The sequence below is a fragment of the Manis javanica genome, chromosome 2 (genome assembly GCF_040802235.1).
Source record: "Manis javanica isolate MJ-LG chromosome 2, MJ_LKY, whole genome shotgun sequence".
NCBI classification, from domain to species: Eukaryota; Metazoa; Chordata; class Mammalia; order Pholidota; family Manidae; genus Manis; species Manis javanica.
This window is the reverse complement of record NC_133157.1, coordinates 159,755,188-159,773,950: the sequence shown is the minus strand read 5'-3', so window position 1 is coordinate 159,773,950 and position 18,763 is coordinate 159,755,188. Positions and strand designations below refer to the sequence as shown.

At 43.1% G+C, this 18,763-nt stretch overlaps 1 protein-coding gene and 1 long non-coding RNA gene across 7 annotated transcripts; one reads left to right on the top strand and one right to left on the bottom strand.

The window, feature by feature from the left end:
* Positions 1–9,256: 9,256 nt before the first annotated feature.
* On the bottom strand, positions 9,257–15,271 carry LOC108389067 (uncharacterized). Of its 3 annotated transcripts, none has more exons than XR_012128250.1 (4): positions 15,132–15,271; positions 13,866–13,915; positions 11,361–11,392; positions 9,257–10,841 (listed from the first exon to the last, which is right to left on the bottom strand). It is a non-coding gene; the product is annotated as an uncharacterized lncRNA (long non-coding RNA). The 3 variants fall into 3 exon arrangements; XR_012128248.1 differs by lacking the exon at positions 15,132–15,271 and adding an exon at positions 14,386–14,525 and having other exon boundaries at positions 10,522–10,841; XR_012128249.1 differs by lacking the exon at positions 11,361–11,392 and having other exon boundaries at positions 10,530–10,841.
* MSC (musculin) lies at positions 14,390–17,235 on the top strand. Of its 4 annotated transcripts, none has more exons than XM_017647642.3 (2): positions 14,390–15,301; positions 16,060–17,235. In XM_017647642.3, coding segments are annotated over exons 1-2 (618 nt in total). In that variant the 5' UTR covers positions 14,390–14,684; the 3' UTR covers positions 16,061–17,235. The 4 variants fall into 4 exon arrangements, 3 of the variants coding, with proteins under 3 accessions (XP_017503131.1, XP_017503133.1, XP_017503132.1); XR_001851186.3 differs by having other exon boundaries at positions 14,391–15,381; XM_017647644.3 differs by having other exon boundaries at positions 14,391–15,182.
* Positions 17,236–18,763: the final 1,528 nt, after the last annotated feature.

Sequence of the window (18,763 nt, the reverse complement as noted above, 5' to 3'; positions counted from 1 at the left end):
CCTCATATCGAATTTACCGAGTATCATAATTCCTCCAGGTGGTAAAGATACCTCGAGACAAGTGCTGGGCATAGAAGCCACAGGGCATAAATCTGCAAAGAAGTAAAAAGCTAACCTTTGCAAACAATAAGGCTTCTCTCTCACTTACCAACTTTACATTTCCCTGTATGGCCCCGGAAGATGACTGGTTAGCCAGAGACGGGTAAGATTCCTCAAGGGAGGAACAACCTAAGACAGGCACAGTCGCAGGGGGGCCATCAGGTGAGAATTTGGGGATCAACAGAGGTGAGGCTCAGAACCTCACCCCCCCTGCTTTGAGAGAAATCTTCTGCATCCGTGGATGTCTTGCTGCCCTTGTCTAGCCTGGATTAATACTTAGTCCATAGGCACACACCTGATCATCTGATCATCTACATTTGCCTTCTTACAGCACTAAACTATGTTTTCTACCTTTATCTTGCATCTACCTACCACTTCAGCATTTTATTAAAAATAAAAATAATAATAATAATAGGAGAAATGTGGGATGAACATATAAATCAAGTACAAAAATCAAATGAATATTCATATTTGACCTGATGGTTTATAGGTCATATTGCATGATCAAAACCGAAAGTTTCTGTGATGACTGCCCTTGTACTGTTAACCATGTAAGAATTTATTCACTCTGTAAGAATTCGTTCACCATGTAAGAACTTGTTCGTTATGCTTCAGAAGATTGGAGACTGACGAGAATTAGGCTTGAGATGGATTAATGATTGTACATTGAGCATTGACCCCCCTATACTGAATTTTATTGTTGTTAACAACCATTTGATCAATAAATATGAGAGATGCCCTCTCAAAAAAAAAAAAAAAAAAAAAAAAAAAAAAAAAAAAAAGCTTCTGTACAGCAAAGGACACCATCAGCAGAACAAAAAGGCATCCTACAGTATGGGAGAATATATTTGTAAACTACATATCCAACAAGGGGTTAACATCCAAAATATATAAAGAACTCACACACCTCAACACCCAAAAAGCAAATAACCCGATTAAAAAATGGGCAGAGGATATGAAGAGACAATTCTCCAAAGAAGAAATTCAGATGGCTAACAGACACATGAAATGATGCTCCACATCACTAATCATTAGGGAAATGCAAATTAAAACCACAATGAGATATCACCTCATACCACTAAGGATAGCCAGCATCGAAAAGACTAAGAACAACAAATGCTGGAGAGGATGCGGAGAAAGGGGAACCCTCCTACACTGCTGGTGGGAATCTAAGTTAGTTCAACCATTGTGGAAAGCAATATGGAGGGTCCTCAAAAAACTAAAAATAGAAATACCATTTGACCCGGGAACTCCACTCCTTGGAATTTACACAAAGAATACAAGTTCACAGATTCAAAAAGACATATGCACCCCTATGTTTATCACAGCACTATTTACTAGCCAAGAAATGGAAGCAACCTAAGTGTCCATCAGTAGATAAATGGATAAAGAAGATGTGGTACATATACACAATGGAATATTATTCCACCATAAGAAAGAAACAAATCCTACCATTTGCAACAACATGGATGGAGCTGAAGTATATTATGCTCAGTGAAATAAGCCAGGCAGAGAAAGACAAGTGCCAAATGATTTCCCTCATTTGTGGAGTATAACAATGAAGTAAAACTGAAAGAACAAAACAGCAGCAGAGTCACAGACTCCAAGAAGGGACTAATGGTTACCAAAGCTGGGGGGTGGGGTGGTGGGTGGGAGGGGGAAGGAAGGGTGAAGGGGATTGATGAGTATTATGTTTAGTACACATGGTGTGAGGAGTCACAGGGAAGACAGTGTAGCACAGAGAAAGCAAATAGTGAGTTGGTGTCATATTGCTACACTGATGGACAGTGACTGCAATAGGGTATGGGTGGGGACTTGATCATATGGGTAAATGTAATAACCACATTGTTTTTTTCACGTGAAACCTTCCCAAGAATGTATATCATAATACCTTAATAAAAAAAAAAGAGAGAGACTAAGGGACATGCAGGACACAAACACACTATATGTATTATGGGAGGCCCAAAAGGCGAGAAAAGAGGGAAAGAGGCACAAAGAATATTTGAATAAATCATATGTTGGGGAACAACCCTGAGAATAAATGATTGCCAAGTAGACCATGAGCTGGACCCCAGCAATTGGAGGCTCCTCATCCTTTTCCCTATCTTTGGAATGTGGGTTCTGTCTACCTTCCCCTCTCCCAGAGACTGCCTCAAGGATATAGCCCTGAGATACTGATGTGGTGTTGAGACTATCTGGACCATATACATGACAGAACCCAGTTAAGGGTTCATAACACTTCTAAGATTTAGTGGGTAGGTGTAGAGATCTGCTTATCTTGCAGCTGCCTAAGACAAACGTCATATGTAAGCTCCCTTTGCTTATTAAAACTGCCATCTACTAACTTGGAGTAGTCTGCATCATTCTTGGGTGTCTCCCTACCCTCTGCGTAAGGGGCCAGTTTCAGATTACACTTGGGAAAGAGCTTGCAGGCCAACATAATGACTAAAACCTTCACACATTTAATGAGAGGCATGAATCTACACATCCCAGAAACTCAACAAGGTATGGTAGAACAAATTCAGATATCCACACTGAGAAACATCTAAATTAAACTGTTAAAAGGCAAAGAGAAAGAGGGAGCCTTGAAAATAGCAAGAGAGAAATGACTCATCACATAAAAGAGATCTCTATAAAATTGAAAGCTGATTTCTTATCAGAAACCATGGAGACCACAGGTAGTGAGATGGAGTATTAAAAATTGCTGAAAGAAAAATATTCAATATCCAATAAAGCTATTTTTCAAAGATGAATAGCAAATTAAAACATTTTCACATTTAAAAAAAACAGAAAATTTTCATTAGCTAACTTGTCCTATAAGATAAAGGGAGTCCTGTAGTCTAAAAATAAAGGACTCTAGACAGTAACTCAAGTCCCTGAATCCAGATAAAGAAAAAAACAGCACTGCTAAAGGTAGCTACATAGATAAACATAAAAGATATTTTAAATATTTTTTGTTGTTTTTAACTCTCCTATTTGATTTAAAAGACAGCTGCATACAGCAATAATTATAAATCTGTGCCAACAGGCTTTCAAATACATAAAGATATAATTTGTATATAATAACAGAACAAACAAGGGGAAAAGAACAGAGTCTTGAGAAGCAAAGTTTTTGTATGCTTTTTAAGTTAGTACTAATCTGAAACAGCTCATTATAAATTAAAATATTAATTGGAATTCCCAGAACAAAAAAAGAAAATAATTCCAAAAATATATATAGCAAAAGAAATAACAAGATAATTAAGTGATACACTATAAAATATATTTTTAACACAAAAGAAGGCAATAATAGAAGAATAGAGAAATTAAAAAGATGTAAGATATGTAAAAAGATATTAAGATGGCAGTCATAACCCTATGTCACTAGTAGTTGCATTTTATATAAATAGAGTAAAGGCAGAAATTGGCAGAATGCAGTAAAAAGATATGATCCAACTATATGTTCTAGATCCCATGACATGAATAGGTTGAAAATAAATATATGAAAAAAGATATAGCTTGCAAATAGTTACTAAAAGCTAGAATGGCCATACTTACATCAGACAAAATAGACTTTAAAACATTATTTACTAGATTAAAGAAAAAAATCATCATCATCATGTCACTCCATCAAGAAAATATAACAATTATAAACTTATATGAACCTAACAACAGAGCCCAAACATGCAGCAAAAGCTGTCAGAATTAAAGGAATAAATAGAAAAATTCAATAATAACAGTTGGAACTGTAGTGTACCCTTTTTGATAATGGTTAGAACTAGAAAGAAAATTAACAAAGTAATTGAAAAGACATTTCTCCAAAGATATGCAAATGCTAAAGGCCATATAAAAAGATGTTGAACATCACTAATCATTAGAGAAATGCAAATCAAACAATAATGCAACAACACTTCATACCCACTAGGTTGACTATCATCAAAACAAAGGACAAAAAAAGTGTAGGTGAGGATGTAGAGAAATTGGAACCTTTCTACATTGCTTCTGGAAATACAAAATGGTATAGCCACCTTGGGAAACAATGTGATATATTTTCAAAAAGTTAATATAGACTTATCATATGACTCAGCATTTCCACCTCTAAATATATACTCAAGAAACTTGAGATCATATGTTCACATAAAAGCTTGTACACAACATTCATAGCATTATTATTCATAATAGCTGAAAAGTGGAAACAACCCAAATGTCCGTCAATTGATGAACAAACAAAATTTGGTATATACATACAATGGTATTTTATCTGGCCATATAAGAATGAAGTACCAATATATGTTAAAACTTGGATAAATCTAGAAAAACATTATATTAGTGAAATAAACCAGAAAGGTGTGTGGCTTTTATGGATGGCTTATAAATGGAATTAATTTCCATTTATGTAATAACGCCCAGAATAGACAAATACATAGAGACAGAAAGATTAGTGGTTTCCAGGAATTGTGGAGCAGGAGGTAGGGAGTGACTGCAAATTGTTAGGGGGGTTTCATTTTGGGATGATGAAAATGCTTGGGAAATACATAATGGCAATTGTTGCACAACCTTGTGAATATACTAAAAACCAATGAATTGCACATTTATAATTTTATTACCAATGAGTTTTATGGTATGAGAATTACGTTTCTTTTAAAATATTCAGTGATTATATCTATCTGAACAATATGAAGAAAAATTTGTAATTAAAATTTATATTTTTTCAGCCAAGTAGCATAATATTATTAAAATAAAGTAAGAAAAGTTAATACGTTGGTAAGTTACTTGGGGTACTTTCCTCCCTAGATAGCCTTATTTTTCCATGACTTCTCCAATGAGGACTAAATTTCAAGAACAATGAGAGTCACTATTCCTTTATAATTTAAATATTCCCAATTTAAGCACAGAGTGCCTAACATTACTCATTACCCTGCTTACTAAATTCTCTAGGATTAACATTCTTTGTCCAAGAGTATTATGTACAGGGTAGGCCAGCAGGCTGGAGACAGACAGAAGAACTGCAGTACAAGTCTCAAAGCAGTGTCCCGGAAGAATTTCCTCTTCTGGTGGTGGGGGTGGAGGGGGAGAGGGGGTATCAAATCTTTTTCTTTTAAGATAGTCACTGGATCAGATAGGGTGACTTCTTACAGAGGATAATCTGTTTTATTCAAAGTCTGCTGATTTAAATGTTAAGCTCATCTAAAAAAAAAAATCCTTCATCAAAACATCTAGAATAATGTTTGACCAAATATTTGGATACTGGGGCCTCACCAAGTATACACATAAAAATTAACCATCATGGGCATGATATGGTAATAAGAGCGCTAGAGCCTTTTCTTGGAACTCTGAGTTCCCTTTCAACTATCTCTGAGACTCTCAGGAAGGGACTTTGCCTCCCTTAACCTTGACACCTTTATCATAAAATGTGGGACCACATTGAAATTTAGTGTGCCGAATGAGAAAATAAGGGTATGGTGGGGTGGGAGGGCAATCTGACCTAACTTTCCTTCCCATTAAACCATACATCACATGCCAGTGAGCACCCTAGGGCTAATAATGAGAAATCAGAGACTTATTATTGATTTAAAATACCCAATATTTGCTGTGTTCTAAATGGCTACGGGATACATTGAAAGAAATCTGCTAATACCTCCAGATAGCCTAAATGTTGAAGAATAGTTTGTATTTATATATGTATGAACACATGCACTTACGTATTTTGTTCTTAAGGCCACTTAACATAGACAAAGCACAACTGAAAAATGTAAGAAATATATAGATTCTTCCACATTGTGTCCTATTGTCAGTGGCACTCAGTTTGTTTAACACAGTGGTACTGCATCTTTGCAGTTTGCCCTCTCCATTTACCTCAAAAATAAATGTATGCCTTCATTTTGCCTCCCTCCTGCATATCCTGGGTCCCCAACTATAGAAGCTTCATCTAAATCTCTAAGAGAGTCTCCCCTAAACTCCATGTTCCTAAATTGACTCTCTACTTATCAAAACCTAATGAACACATTAATAGCTTATTCTTTTAATTTCTTGTTCCCAAGGATGAAACAGGTAATTTTATCAAGATTCAATTATTTTAACTGAAAACACCTATATGTCAATGCCTGTTCTAGGTAACTTCATGTGTTGAGGGGTATAAATGCTAATCAGTCAACCTCATCAGGGCCCTTACCACTGCTTTGAAATACTTTTTCTTACGCCTAGTCGGATCCCTCTTATATTCTCCAAAATGGTTTCTCCCCACATTTCCTACTTCTGTTAGATACCTCATGCTTACTCACCTATTCTAAGTTAAGAACCTTAATTTATATTGCACTGAGAAAACAAAGACCATCAGAGGCTAACCTCTTTAAATTCATATACAAACCTCTACTGATCTACAGTAACATCCCACATAATTATTTTTCATCTCATTTCCGTCAAAAGATGTACCTCCTGTTCTTCAAAGCCAATCCCCACCCTCCACCTCCTCTGGACACTTCGTCCATAGCTTATTTCCCTCTGCTTCTCATATTTTTAAAATCTTAAATCTCTTCCTCAAAATACATGTGCACTTAAGCAACACTCACCCTTAAAAACAAAACAGAAAGAAAACAGTTTCCTACTAAAGGGTAATTTTGAAGACTTCCACTTGTGGCCAAGATTGATGATAAGTAAGACACTTCCATCTAAAACAACCACAAAACAGGAAAACAAAAAAATGAAACAATAGTTGTCAAAACAATGGCATGAAGCAATGAAGGACAGCAGACCCTAAGAGACAGGAAACACGGCAACTCTAGACTTGCTGCAATTGTCCCAGCATTTGCCATGACAGGGGTTTCCAGGTGGAGGAGCAGAGAGGGAGAACCTAGCAGACTTCCTGAGTGGAGAAGACAGAACTAAGAGGAGAGATGACAGCTAGATTTCACAGGAAAGAGTTCTAGAAAGAGAATGCTGGAGATCTGCAGAGGGTTGCCCTGAAGTATTCAGTGAATCGACACAAGCACATGAGAAAAGTACCACAGGCTGAAGGAAGGAAGACCCACCAACAGAGAGGAAAGGGAAAAGTGCTAGGTACTCACACAGGGCCAGAAATAACACCTGCTCCAATCAAACTGGAAAATACCATGATTCACAGGGCACTGGAGTCTTGCCTCAGTAGGGGGAATAATTAGCCCAAAAAGGAGCACTGCTCTGATTCCTTCTATCCAATTTCCAAGCAAGACTGAAAAGAATTACACCATTGCAAAGCATTTGAATTGCATCTCAAAGATCAGTAATATTTATAGGAGTATGAAGATACCCAACAGGCAAAATTCCCAGCACCCAACAGGCAAATTTCACAATGTCTGGCATCCAAACAAAAGTTAACAAGAATGCAAAGAAGGAAAGTGTGGCCCATTAAGAGAAATTAAGAGAAAAAAACAAGTGAAACCAACCCAGTTCTAGACCATATGCTGGCTGGGCCTGCTTCCCTTGCTTCCTTAGTGGTTGTGTTCACTAAGGTGGAGCCCTGCTTCAGCATCCTAATTTAAGCAGTGCCCATGGTCAGCTGCATTCCTCTTATCTGCAAAAGAACTCAATTCCTGGGTGCTCCTGTCTAAAGAAGCCTTCAGTGATCTTCCTGAAGCTTCAACCCATTCAACATTCAGTTTCTGTTTGACTCCTGGTCCACAGAGGTGTATTTTTGCTTTTGAATATGGCTCTGTTTTTTTTTTTTTCTAGTTTTACACCTTAACTCTTATGGCCATGTGTTTGAAGCGTAAGGTAGCTTCATAATGTGACTTCACCATACTATCTCACCCGCAAGTCCCCACCCATTATTTCCTGAATCTCCTACCTTGGTTTCGGTAACATGGCTGTATCTTGGTTTTCCTCTCATCCAGCCGATTATGCCCTTTTCTGTTCAACCATCAGATGTTTGGACCTTTAATGGCTCCATTCTCTCCTTACTCTGTGATAAAGGTTTAATCTGAGACCCTGTAGGTCTATGATCCCTTGAAATTTTATGAAAATTCTTATTTTTTTTCAATTGAGAAAAAAGTGACAAATGATATTTAAAGCTGGATTTCACTTTATAAGGAGACATCTCATTGCTGTGGTAGTTATAATACATGTAATTTCTCAGATATTTAGAATTAACTTTGGGGTTGTGGCTAGTATAGCACATGACAAGTAAACAGACATATGAGCAACATCTGAAAACAGAAAATATTCTTTAAAAGTACGTAACTGTGTCCCTGTAAATTGACAATAAGGGAGAACAAGTAGGAATAAACTGAGTTAGTAAAATGAAGGGCAAAAAATGGGTTGAGTGTGCCATTTGTTATGGGTGAAGACTGGATTGTGTTCATGTGATTGTGTTTTCAATCACCAAATATTTAGGTAGTGCCTTTCATAAGCTGCTAGACCCTGGGGATACCCAGATGAACAAGACATAGTCTCTTTCTTCATTGAGCTTACACCTTGGTCTTTTTTCTTTCTTATTTCAAGTTGCCTGAGCATGGAAATCTAAGAGGGTCAGGATGACGAAGCAAGGCATGAGGATACCTTATCAAATTCTGTTTCCAACAGCCTCAAGTTCTCCTTTGAGACTGAAGCCTAAAAAGGTAAAAAGGCATGTAGCAGGGTGGTCCTTCCCCCCTCCCACCTGCACACTAATCTGCTCATTATCCTTGCTAATTGGGCAGAGCAGCACAAATAAGGCAAAGGAACATCAAGAAAAAGTGGGCACACTTCCCAAAACACATCCCTGTTCTCTGGTCACCTAGGAGGTCAGAGGGGCTTGGGGCTAGGGAAACAGAGCTTGTATATAAACAAGCCAGGCCCCTCTTTTACAGAAGAGTTGGGTAAGGGACGGGTTGACAAAGTGTACAGATTCCCTGCTCCCTGACACCACAGAGTATCTATTACATGAGAACTTCCTTCTGGCGCCAGGAGGCATTTAGTTTTCCCTCGGTGTTGTATAGGGGATGAGGGGCTGGGCCAGGGCGGTTGGAGGGCAACAGAGTATTTTCACGTTTCCAAAGTACTGCCAGTAAAAATCAATAGTAAAGGAAAAATCTCCCGAGACAAGTTTCTCAGCTTCTGCCTAACAGTGAAAGGCTGTCTCAAGGGATTTTTAAAAATAATATGGCTGTCAGACCCACTAGGCACAACCCAGACTAGCTTACCATCAGGATTCTACAAATCAGTGAGGTTCAGGGATTCTGCAAACAGGCCTCCAAAGGAGGTCTTCACTACAGGACTTTCTCTTTCTGAGGGCTGAGCTGCTTTGCTAATGCAGTTGTTGAAGTCATTTGCCAGAGACACACAGCGTTCCTGTTGGAATGTGGGGTTTGTGCACAGCTACACTTTGGTGTCAGCTCCCAAATCTGTTAATACTTAAAAAAAATAAGTATTTTCCCAAAGTTGCCCGCATTTGTAGCTGTCAAGACAATCAATCAGTATTTTTTTCTTCTCTCCTGATTGGCAAAGAAAACCAGATCTCTGAGTCTTATCACTTTCCCTCTCCCCTTTTTTCATTCTTAACCCAGGGTTTTCTACCTTCAACCTCTGCAAACTTGATGTGGCCACGCGCAGGCCTCTCTCCACACCAAGGCCTCAGGGGCTCCAAGGAGGCAAACATCTTGATGCAGGTCTTGGATAAATAAACCACAGCGGAGGTCTGATTGTGTGCTGGACAACAGAGAACTCCTCCTGTCGGTTCTCACTCTTCCCACAGGCGCCTGAGCACGTGGCTGGCCAGCTCCAAAGGCCAGCAGTTCCTTACTTTTCAGGGTAGGGAACGTGGGGACACCCTGAACAACCTCAGGGTCTGCAGAGGCTGCAGCTGACCTGAGGCTGGGCCAACACTTCACAAGGCCACGAAGAAAGAAGATGTCCAGACTGGAGAAAGGCCAGCGTTAACTCTGTGCTTCCCACATGCAGTCCCTCTGCAACCTGCTCTGCCTTGTGACCCACATTCCACGTGACCTGCACACCACCTGACCCACATGCCGGCGCCTTCAGCTCGCCGGCCTCGGTGTTGGGCCCTGCACCCAGAGATGTTCTGAACGGATGACGAGCTGGGCACCAGAGCCCTGGCAGACGTCTGTAGGGTGTTCCATCCTGCCTGGGGAATCGCACCCAGCACTGCTCCCTGGCTAAGGTTTCGGTAACCAAGGGCTGCGGAAATCCAAACAGGAAGCGTTTCCCCCTGTGTTCTAAGGTTGGGTGGATTAGACAAGGCCGGGCACACGTAGTGAAGTACGGGTGAGATGACAGGGACAAGTGAGAGGACACGTGATGCAGATGTGTGATCCCTGAGTACTCGTGGTTTTTCCTAGGAGAATGTGCCTTCCGAGTTGGGGGCAGTCAGGCTCGCCAGCACCTGCCAGTAGACACTCAATGCATAGTTGCACAATTAACCCCTGAATTATCCAATAGAAATATAACATGAGCCACATAGGTAATTCTACTTCTTTAGAGGCTGCATTATAAAAATAAAACAGGTGAAGTTAATTTTAATAATGTATTTCCTTTAATACAATATATTCAAAATATCAGTTTGACACATAATTTTTTAAACTATTACTGGGAGAGTTCACACTATTTTATTCATAGTGTCTTCAAAATATGATGTATTTTACAACACTGTGATGACTATCCACATAGCGCTCAAGAGCCTCGTGAGGCTAGTGGCTTCTGAATTGGCCGGTGCTGATCTAGACTGTTCATTTTTCTAGATCAAAAGATGGGCAATTTCTTCAGCCAGCTGGGTAGCTCAGAATATCAGTAGACTGTGGGGAGACACAACCAAGAAAGTCATGCGGTGGGGGGCCTCTATCCATTCAAATGCGTTCCTACAACTGTTTCTTAAGCACCTACTTACTACATGTTTTGACTTGGTGTTCAAGACAGACATTGCCCCTGCTCTCCCTGAATCCTAGACACACCTGACCTGCCCAACTTCAAACTTCCTCATGCAGTACTTAAAAGAGTTGGAATGGGGAGTGGCAAAAATGGCCTTTTTTTCTATGGTCTATAATTATCATCACACTTCATTTTCCCACTTGAGAAAACCAAAGGCTCCATTGTAAAATATTTTAATATATTAAGCACCTTTTCTGTGGTACACCTGAGCATGCTGCTTTTATATACGCCACAGTCTCATTTAATCCTTCCAGTAACTCTGATTTAGGAGTTTATCCCAGTATCCAAATAGGGAAAGTGAGGCATGGAGAAGTGCTGTGACTTTATGGTGGGAGAACCTGAAGAAAGAAAAAGATTCTAATGCAATTCTAAAAAAATTTTCTTACCCATTTTCCCTCAGTGAGATTCTTCATGAGACCTGTGGGAAATGCCAGGTGATGAGACTATGCACTTTAGACCCTAGAAGCCTTCAGTTAAAGCAAATGAAACATCCTGGTGCCATCTAAAACCCAGAACAAGCCCTGGAGTACAAAACCTGGGTCAGCTCCGGGCCCTGGCACTTTCTGTGTGATGTTGGTCAAGGCAATTCTTAGTAATAAAAATTACTAGCATTTTCCTGATCTTCCATGTATCAGGCTCTGGCCCAGACAACTGATCATATACTTCTTCTTCCTCACAAGACAGATAGTTCATTTCACAGATTAAGAATCTGGCCCTCAGAAAAATTAAGTTACCAAAGGTTATACAGCCAAGAAGCAGGAGAGTCAGGATTAGAAAATGTTATTAAATATACATTAATTGTTTTATAATATAACTTAAGTCCCACCCACCCCCACTGCTTACTTAAGAGAACATCTTAAAGAATTTCAAGACCATCAATGTATACCATCAGCAACTGTATGTTTACACTGCAAATCTAAAAGGTTGAAAAGCATGGGCAAAGGGGAATTTTTTCCCATTTCCTTTCTTTAAAATATAAAAATAAAGTCTTTATTATTCATTTGCAAATGTGGTAGTTTGCCAAAACAATGAAAACAACTGTGCTTTCAAAAGAGATATTTACACTTGTACTGTTCAGCTCATGGAGCTGTTGAAATCATTGAGAGAGAAGGGAAGGAAAAGTGTTTTGAAAGTATAAAGAGGTGACAAACATCAGATATAATTACAAACAAGTTAAAGCAAACTGCAGCTATGTACTAACATGAAATATATATGAAGGTACATTTCCTAATCATTAGGAGTCTGCAACTTGAAAAAAAAAGTAAAGGAATGAAAATACAACTAGAAAGAAATAAAAGGAAAGGGCAAATGAAAGAAAGATAAAATAGCTGTCTTTCTTGAAGAAGAGAGGGATGGAAGGAAGGAGGGACAGAGAGAAGGAAAAAGAAGAAAGGAAGGAAAGAGGGAAAAGAAAAGGAGAAAGGAAAAGTAAAGGAAAGAGCTATAAAAAAAAGAAGCAGGAACTGTTGGGGTCAGTCAGTTTCTTCTTCAAGAAAAAGAAACTGGCTATGACCTGCTTAGTGTTGAGTACAGTTTTTGTGACTGTTTAGAGGAAATCTAGTGCTCTCTTCACCATTAATCTTATTAAAAGAAAGACTTTGTTCTGCACCTGTATAAACAATCCAGATTTTTAAAACCTGTATGCCTGCCTCCAATGTGTGACACTATGTATTTATACTGATAGCTTCAAGTCATCAATAGGCGATGCAAAAAGCTAGTCTAAGATCTCCCCTTTACACCTTTTTGCTCCCCCTTCTCTCTTTTTGCTTCCCTCCTCCACCTGGCACACCTAGAGTCAAGTTTAAAGTCCAAGAGCTCCAGGAAAGCTTCTATGCTCTGTCAAATACTCCCTGCATTTTACCAGCCTGGAGAACTGAGAGCCAGTGATCTTCTTTTACTTATCCTAGAAGGAGCCCCTCTCTCACCCCCTCAACAAAATGACAAAATGTACAAAGAAAAAAATCTCTGCAAATGGGGGGAAGCAGGAGGGCCTGTGTGAAACGTCCCTGATGAGAGAGGCAAGGTCTGGAAGAGAAGGTGGACCCATGCCTGCTGTGATGAAGTCAGCCCTGGCCAGCCACCTGCTGTGGCACTTCAGGCATGGAGCTGGGTGCCCCTGTTCTGCAGGAGAAGCCAGCCAACCAGGCTGGCCCCACGACTTCTGCCCACTCCTAGGCTGGCTGGACATCCATCTCCCTGCACTTTGCTCAACTTGGGAGCCTGTGGGCTTTAAGGGGAAGGACAAGTAAACACTTAAGTCAAATATGAAGACTCAGTTTTCTCACTGTATAGTGGGATAACCCTACCTTAACCTCATAGTTTTAATTATTTTGTGGTTGCTTTTAGTTCTGTTTTTTTGGTTTACTCAGTGGGCACTCATATTCTGCCTAGCCCAGTGACTGACACACAGCAGGCACTCAGGAACTGGTCAGGTCTGCTCCCCAAATGAAGTACCCTTCTCCAGGCCACTTATTTCAAAGGCCCTTAGGGCTAGGAACTGATGACACAACAGATTTGTTTTGTTTTCCCTTGGGGGGGGAGGGGGGGCGTTATATTCTTTGTTGGCATGAAGCGTGATAATTCTGGGTGCTGTTTTGCCTTTTTAAATTTCGGATGATTGTGCTAACTTAGCATTCTGCACCCAGGAGTGAGCTCTTCAGTAAACAATCTAAAACCTTCATCAGCTTCCTAGGCCATAATTCAGAGAGCTGGGGCAGGGGCCTCCATCTTATGTTTTGTGGTTTTAAAAACAAAATCACGCATGAAACCCTCAAGGCAGTAGAGAATAGCAGCCACAACATCCTGTGGTGTGTGGCCGGAGAGGCAGGTAGCAACCGGAATACAGGGGCCAGGGATTCTAAATGCGGATTTTGAGTCCATAGTATACTTACCAGCCTGGTGATTTGAAGTTCTTTACTATCTATTGCTGCCGCTTAGCTCTCTGTAAAGTGGAGATAATAATAAAAGTCACAAAAGTTGTTTGAAAATGAAACGAACTGATACAGATAATAGTGCTTTGTAATCATAAATGGATGTTAGAGGAGGAGGAGAATTCTTTTGTCAGGAAGCCTTGGATAGGCACTCATACATCATAAGGGATGAACTTGGAAAATAGAGTTTAGAAAAGGCGGAAAGAAGCAGAAGTCGTGATCCTGGAGTTTCTAAGAGTCTGGCAATCTTCGCCATCTCTAAGATTACTTGGGGGCGAAAGTGGGGTGGGTACGAACAAGGTCCCCATCTTCCCTGGCCCAGCGCACACTTATCTCGCACTGACAGTCTGAGGGTCCATCGGGCCCCATGGTCCGAATCTCGGCTCAGCCGACTTCCCCTCCCCCGCCCCACCAGCAGATCCTCTGCCGGCAGAAAAGCGGTCCCCACCCCTTCCACGCCTCCGCCCCACCTCTTGCCCACCGTTCCAACTCCCTCTTCTTTGCCCGTGGTGGTTTGTTCCGAGGGGTACAGATAAATAGTCTTGTCAAAAGGCGCAGCTAGCGGTTGTGCGCGCGGAGCCCGGGCCGGGGCGCCGACTTCCCGGCGGCTCTCCGGGGTCAGCGGCAGGGCTCTCTAGCAGCTCCCAGCCTCCCGACCCAGGTCTTCAGTCCTCCTGGGAGTTCTGCCCAGCCCCCGCCTCTGCGAGCGAAAGGAAGGCGGAGACCGCTAGACTGGCCTGGGGGAGGAGGTGCGCGCGCGTGGGCGTCGGGGAGGCAGCGATGTCCACCGGCTCGGTGAGCGACCCCGAAGAGATGGAGCTGCGGGGGCTGCAGCGGGGGTACCCGGTCCCCGCCTCCAAGAGGCCGCCCCTCCGCGGCGCCGAGCGCAGCTACATCTCGCCCAGTGACAACTCGTCGGCGGAGGAGGAAGACCCCGACGGCGAGGAGGAGCGGTGTGCGCTGGGCGCGGCGGGCGGCGCGGGAGGCTGCAAGAGGAAGCGGCCCCGTGTGGCTGGCGGCGGCGGCAAGAAGCCCCTCCCGCCCAAGGGCTCGGCCGCCGAGTGCAAGCAGTCGCAGCGGAACGCAGCCAACGCCCGCGAGCGCGCCCGGATGCGCGTGCTGAGCAAAGCCTTCTCCAGGCTCAAAACTAGCCTGCCCTGGGTGCCCCCCGACACCAAGCTTTCCAAGCTGGACACGCTCCGGTTGGCTTCCAGTTACATCGCGCACCTGCGGCAGCTGCTGCAGGAGGACCGCTACGAGAACGGCTACGTGCACCCGGTGAACCTGGTAGGGGCGTCGCGCTCGAGGCCTGGGGCGAGCGGCCGGGAGATGCCCAGGGAGCTCCCGCTTGCCGGGCAGAGTCAGCCCTCCAGGAAGAACCCGGAAGGGGGCTTCTGGTACGGGCAGTGAGGAGGCCAGTTTAGTTTCTCCCAAATCACAGGAGGGGCCAGCGAATTTCCTGGAGAACCATCCACCCGTATGTGTTTGCATCATTCTGATGATTGTACGTGTCGCTTTGCCCAGTGACAGCTATTGGCTAATATCCTGCTTCCGGGGTGAATCTGGGTTCGATTTGAGTCTACTACCCGGTCGCAGATTGAATGGCAAATCTCCCTCGCCCAACTCTTTCCAGCTAAGAGGCTGATAGGTTTGATTCAACAAGCCATACTTTCTGAAAGGAAGGAGGGAAGGCCGAGCTCTATTTAAAAGTCTTTGGACTTTTTAATTATTGCAGAATAGCAGAGGTTTCCCCTGAAGGGATTCGCTTGGAAAGTCCCTCTCCGACCTGCCAACTCTCCCGGCTTGAGAAAGATCATATCCCAGTTCCTCCTTGGAGCAGAGGGCTGGTGTGTATGTGACGGGGGAAGGGAAAGGGAATTGTGAAATGACAAAATCCCAAACTCACTCAAATTTTCACTGAGTTACCGTGAGGGCAAAGTCCAAGAGGAAGCATGGACGGACACCTCACATCTCATGTAATCAAAATCCAGTAAAATTAAAATCCTAGTCTAGAGAAAAGACACGAATTCCCAGAACACCGATAAAATCTGAGCTACTCAAAGCCAGGGATATTCCAGGGTTCACTTAGGAGAGCGGTTTCGGTCTGAGACGGTCGTTTCTCCTCCAGTGTCTGATGCTCTTTTTACTTTTACAGACATGGCCTTTCGTGGTCTCGGGACGACCCGATTCAGACACCAAAGAAGTTCCCGCAGCCAACAGATTATGTGGGACCACCGCTTAGACAGAACTTGAACTCACTTGATGGGATCTTGTTGAAGCGCGAGTGTTTGGGGATCGTGGAGAGAAGAGCGACAGCGTGAGAACCCCCAGAGAACGGGAAGAAAGTTCCATTGGATTCTCCTAGATTCTCCCTTACCCCAAGAACTGTGAACACTGAAGGTGGTGGGCGTGGGGGCAGAACCCGAGGGGTGGCGGCGGCTGTCACCAAGGGCACTGACTGTATGGCTTCCGCGGATCTGGGAGAAGACGCGTTGCTTCTTCAAAAAGAGCCTTCTTCGGTCTTGAGGGCGTGGACCCATATCCAACCAGAGTTTTAGTGTGTAGTCTAACCCCTGCACTGTGGACTACGCCCAGGGTCAAAAGGCCTTTGGAATTGGTTTCCAAGCTGAGCCAGGTGTTTGTATGTGAGGGTACGACTCTGCAGAACTCAGCGTGTTACGGTTAGGCCAAGTTAGAATGCGCTCTGAAGGACTGGCTTTAAAGACAGAAGTCTTCCCGTGAGATCCACAACGGGGCATATTTTTAAGTTGTAAAGGGAGAACAGTGGCATATCTGGGCCACGTTTGTGTTGCACGGGACAGAGCCCTTCCAGCGGACAGACGTGCGCTCTCCGCACCGGGAGATATGGAGGCACGCGTCCAGAGACCACCTGGGCCGGATTTTGCCCACGGCGCTCCCGGCGGATGGCCTCCCTGCTGCAATTAGCCCCCTCCGCCCCCATTGCTTACCTCTTCCTAACCAAGTTTGGGTCTATCCACCTCTCCTTCTTGGCTGGAGTCACGCAGCTCCCACCCCGACCCCCGAACCAGGCTCCTGTCTCTTCGGGCCTCCCTCTACTCTCTTTTCCTGCACTTCCTTGGAGCCACCCATCCCCGATTCCTGACTGTCCTCTCCTGGCCTCCCTCTACAGCTGCGATCGCCCCTTCCCCCAATTCCCAAGTTCTCCCAAGCCGCTGGGAGCCTGCTACGTGGGCCGCCGAGGCTGTCGGGTACCTAGTGACACAGCTCCCAGACAGCACTACCACAGTAATTAGCAAATGTAAATAAATTTATTTTTTTATGAATAATAAAACGCATTGTGAAAACCGAGTGCCCCTGCGCGCAGGAGAATGTGGTCGTTGTGCCTTTTACTAAGTTTGGCCTGGAAGTTAACGGTAAAGGTGCCCTCTTGGCAATGGACGGATTGGGTCCTTGCCGGGGGAATGGTGATGATTTCATTTGCATCACCGCATTTCCAAATACAACGTTCACTAATTTCTATGATTCGTTTCTCCTTGAGGCAAGGGTTACTGGAGGGGCTTGGGCCCCAAGTGTCTTGGGGCTATGGCCACGTTGAAAGGTATACACTGTACAGAGTAACGTAAGTACACAGTTTTCTCACACACACACAATGATGCTTTGTCCACCTTAAAGCACACTGCAGTGCTTATAATTGCAAGTAGTCCAAGAAGCCCCTACAGCCCACACACTGGACTCGGGGGATGGGTCTCAGGTCTTACTGCTGGAATAAAACTGTAACAGAAGGCACCAATATGTATGTCTGGAGAGCTATTCTTTTTTTTTCAAATAATGTTTATACAGCATTTTAAATGTACACAACCTCATTTGCCGTGCTGTCTTCCATTTTCACAGAAAGTAATAAAGTAATCATACGGTTTTTAAAATGCTGGTCCTTTTAAAAGCAGCTTTCTAAATGTAGAACATTTAGAGTATTTAAAGGATAAAACTACACAACTGCCCAATTTGGGGTGCATCCATTCTTTTATAATATTGAAAGGCAGTCATCTTGACCAGAGAGAGAAAATACAGCTAGAGTTTAAGAGGTGAGAGGGAGGTGGGGGAGCATGATATCCTGTTTTGAACTAAACCAAACCAAAACTCTGGAGAACTGCTTTTTTGACACTGTTTTCTTGGGCTTTGTTTATACCTGGGAGAGATCTGGCCCTCGGGATCCAGTCTTGAGCAGCCAGGGCCAGGTTCAGGGTTATGTTAGCTGGCTTCTGTGGCATCCGGGGCTCTCCCGGAGAGAGAACTCAGGAGTGGCCAGTGACAGGAAGCACGAGTGTAGGGGTTAAAGGCAGTTAGGCCAGCCAGGAGTTCTGGGTGGCCGGCTTCTTGGGGGTGGGTCTGCTGGAAGCCAGCTCTTCGTCAAAGTCTTCTCCAAAGCTTCTAGTAAATGAGGAAAGGAAGTAACACAGTATATTGTGAAGTGAACCTGAACATCTACAGAACCCAGCTTGAAATCCAAGCTCTGCCACCCAGTAGACTAGTGACTCTCTGCAACCCTTCTAAGCCTCATTTTCCTCATCTACAAAATGGGGGTAGTAATAGTGTCTGCCTGAGAAGACTGTCATCAGCATTAAATGTGATCGTAGTATTTAAGCAACCCTTCTAATAGGTAGTGAGCAGCACCCTAAATGTTAACCACTAAAGGTAAAGGTGGGGGATGTGCTTTGGCAGAGGGGGACACTTTAAACAGCTGGGTTTTTCAGGAATCCAGTCTTTAAGGTTGGGCTGGTTTTGAGATGCCTAGGGTACAACTATAAAAGAGAAGTGCCCCACAAGAGCAGAAACAGAAAGAAAATGAAGAAAAAAGGAAAGAAAAAAAAAGCTGTATT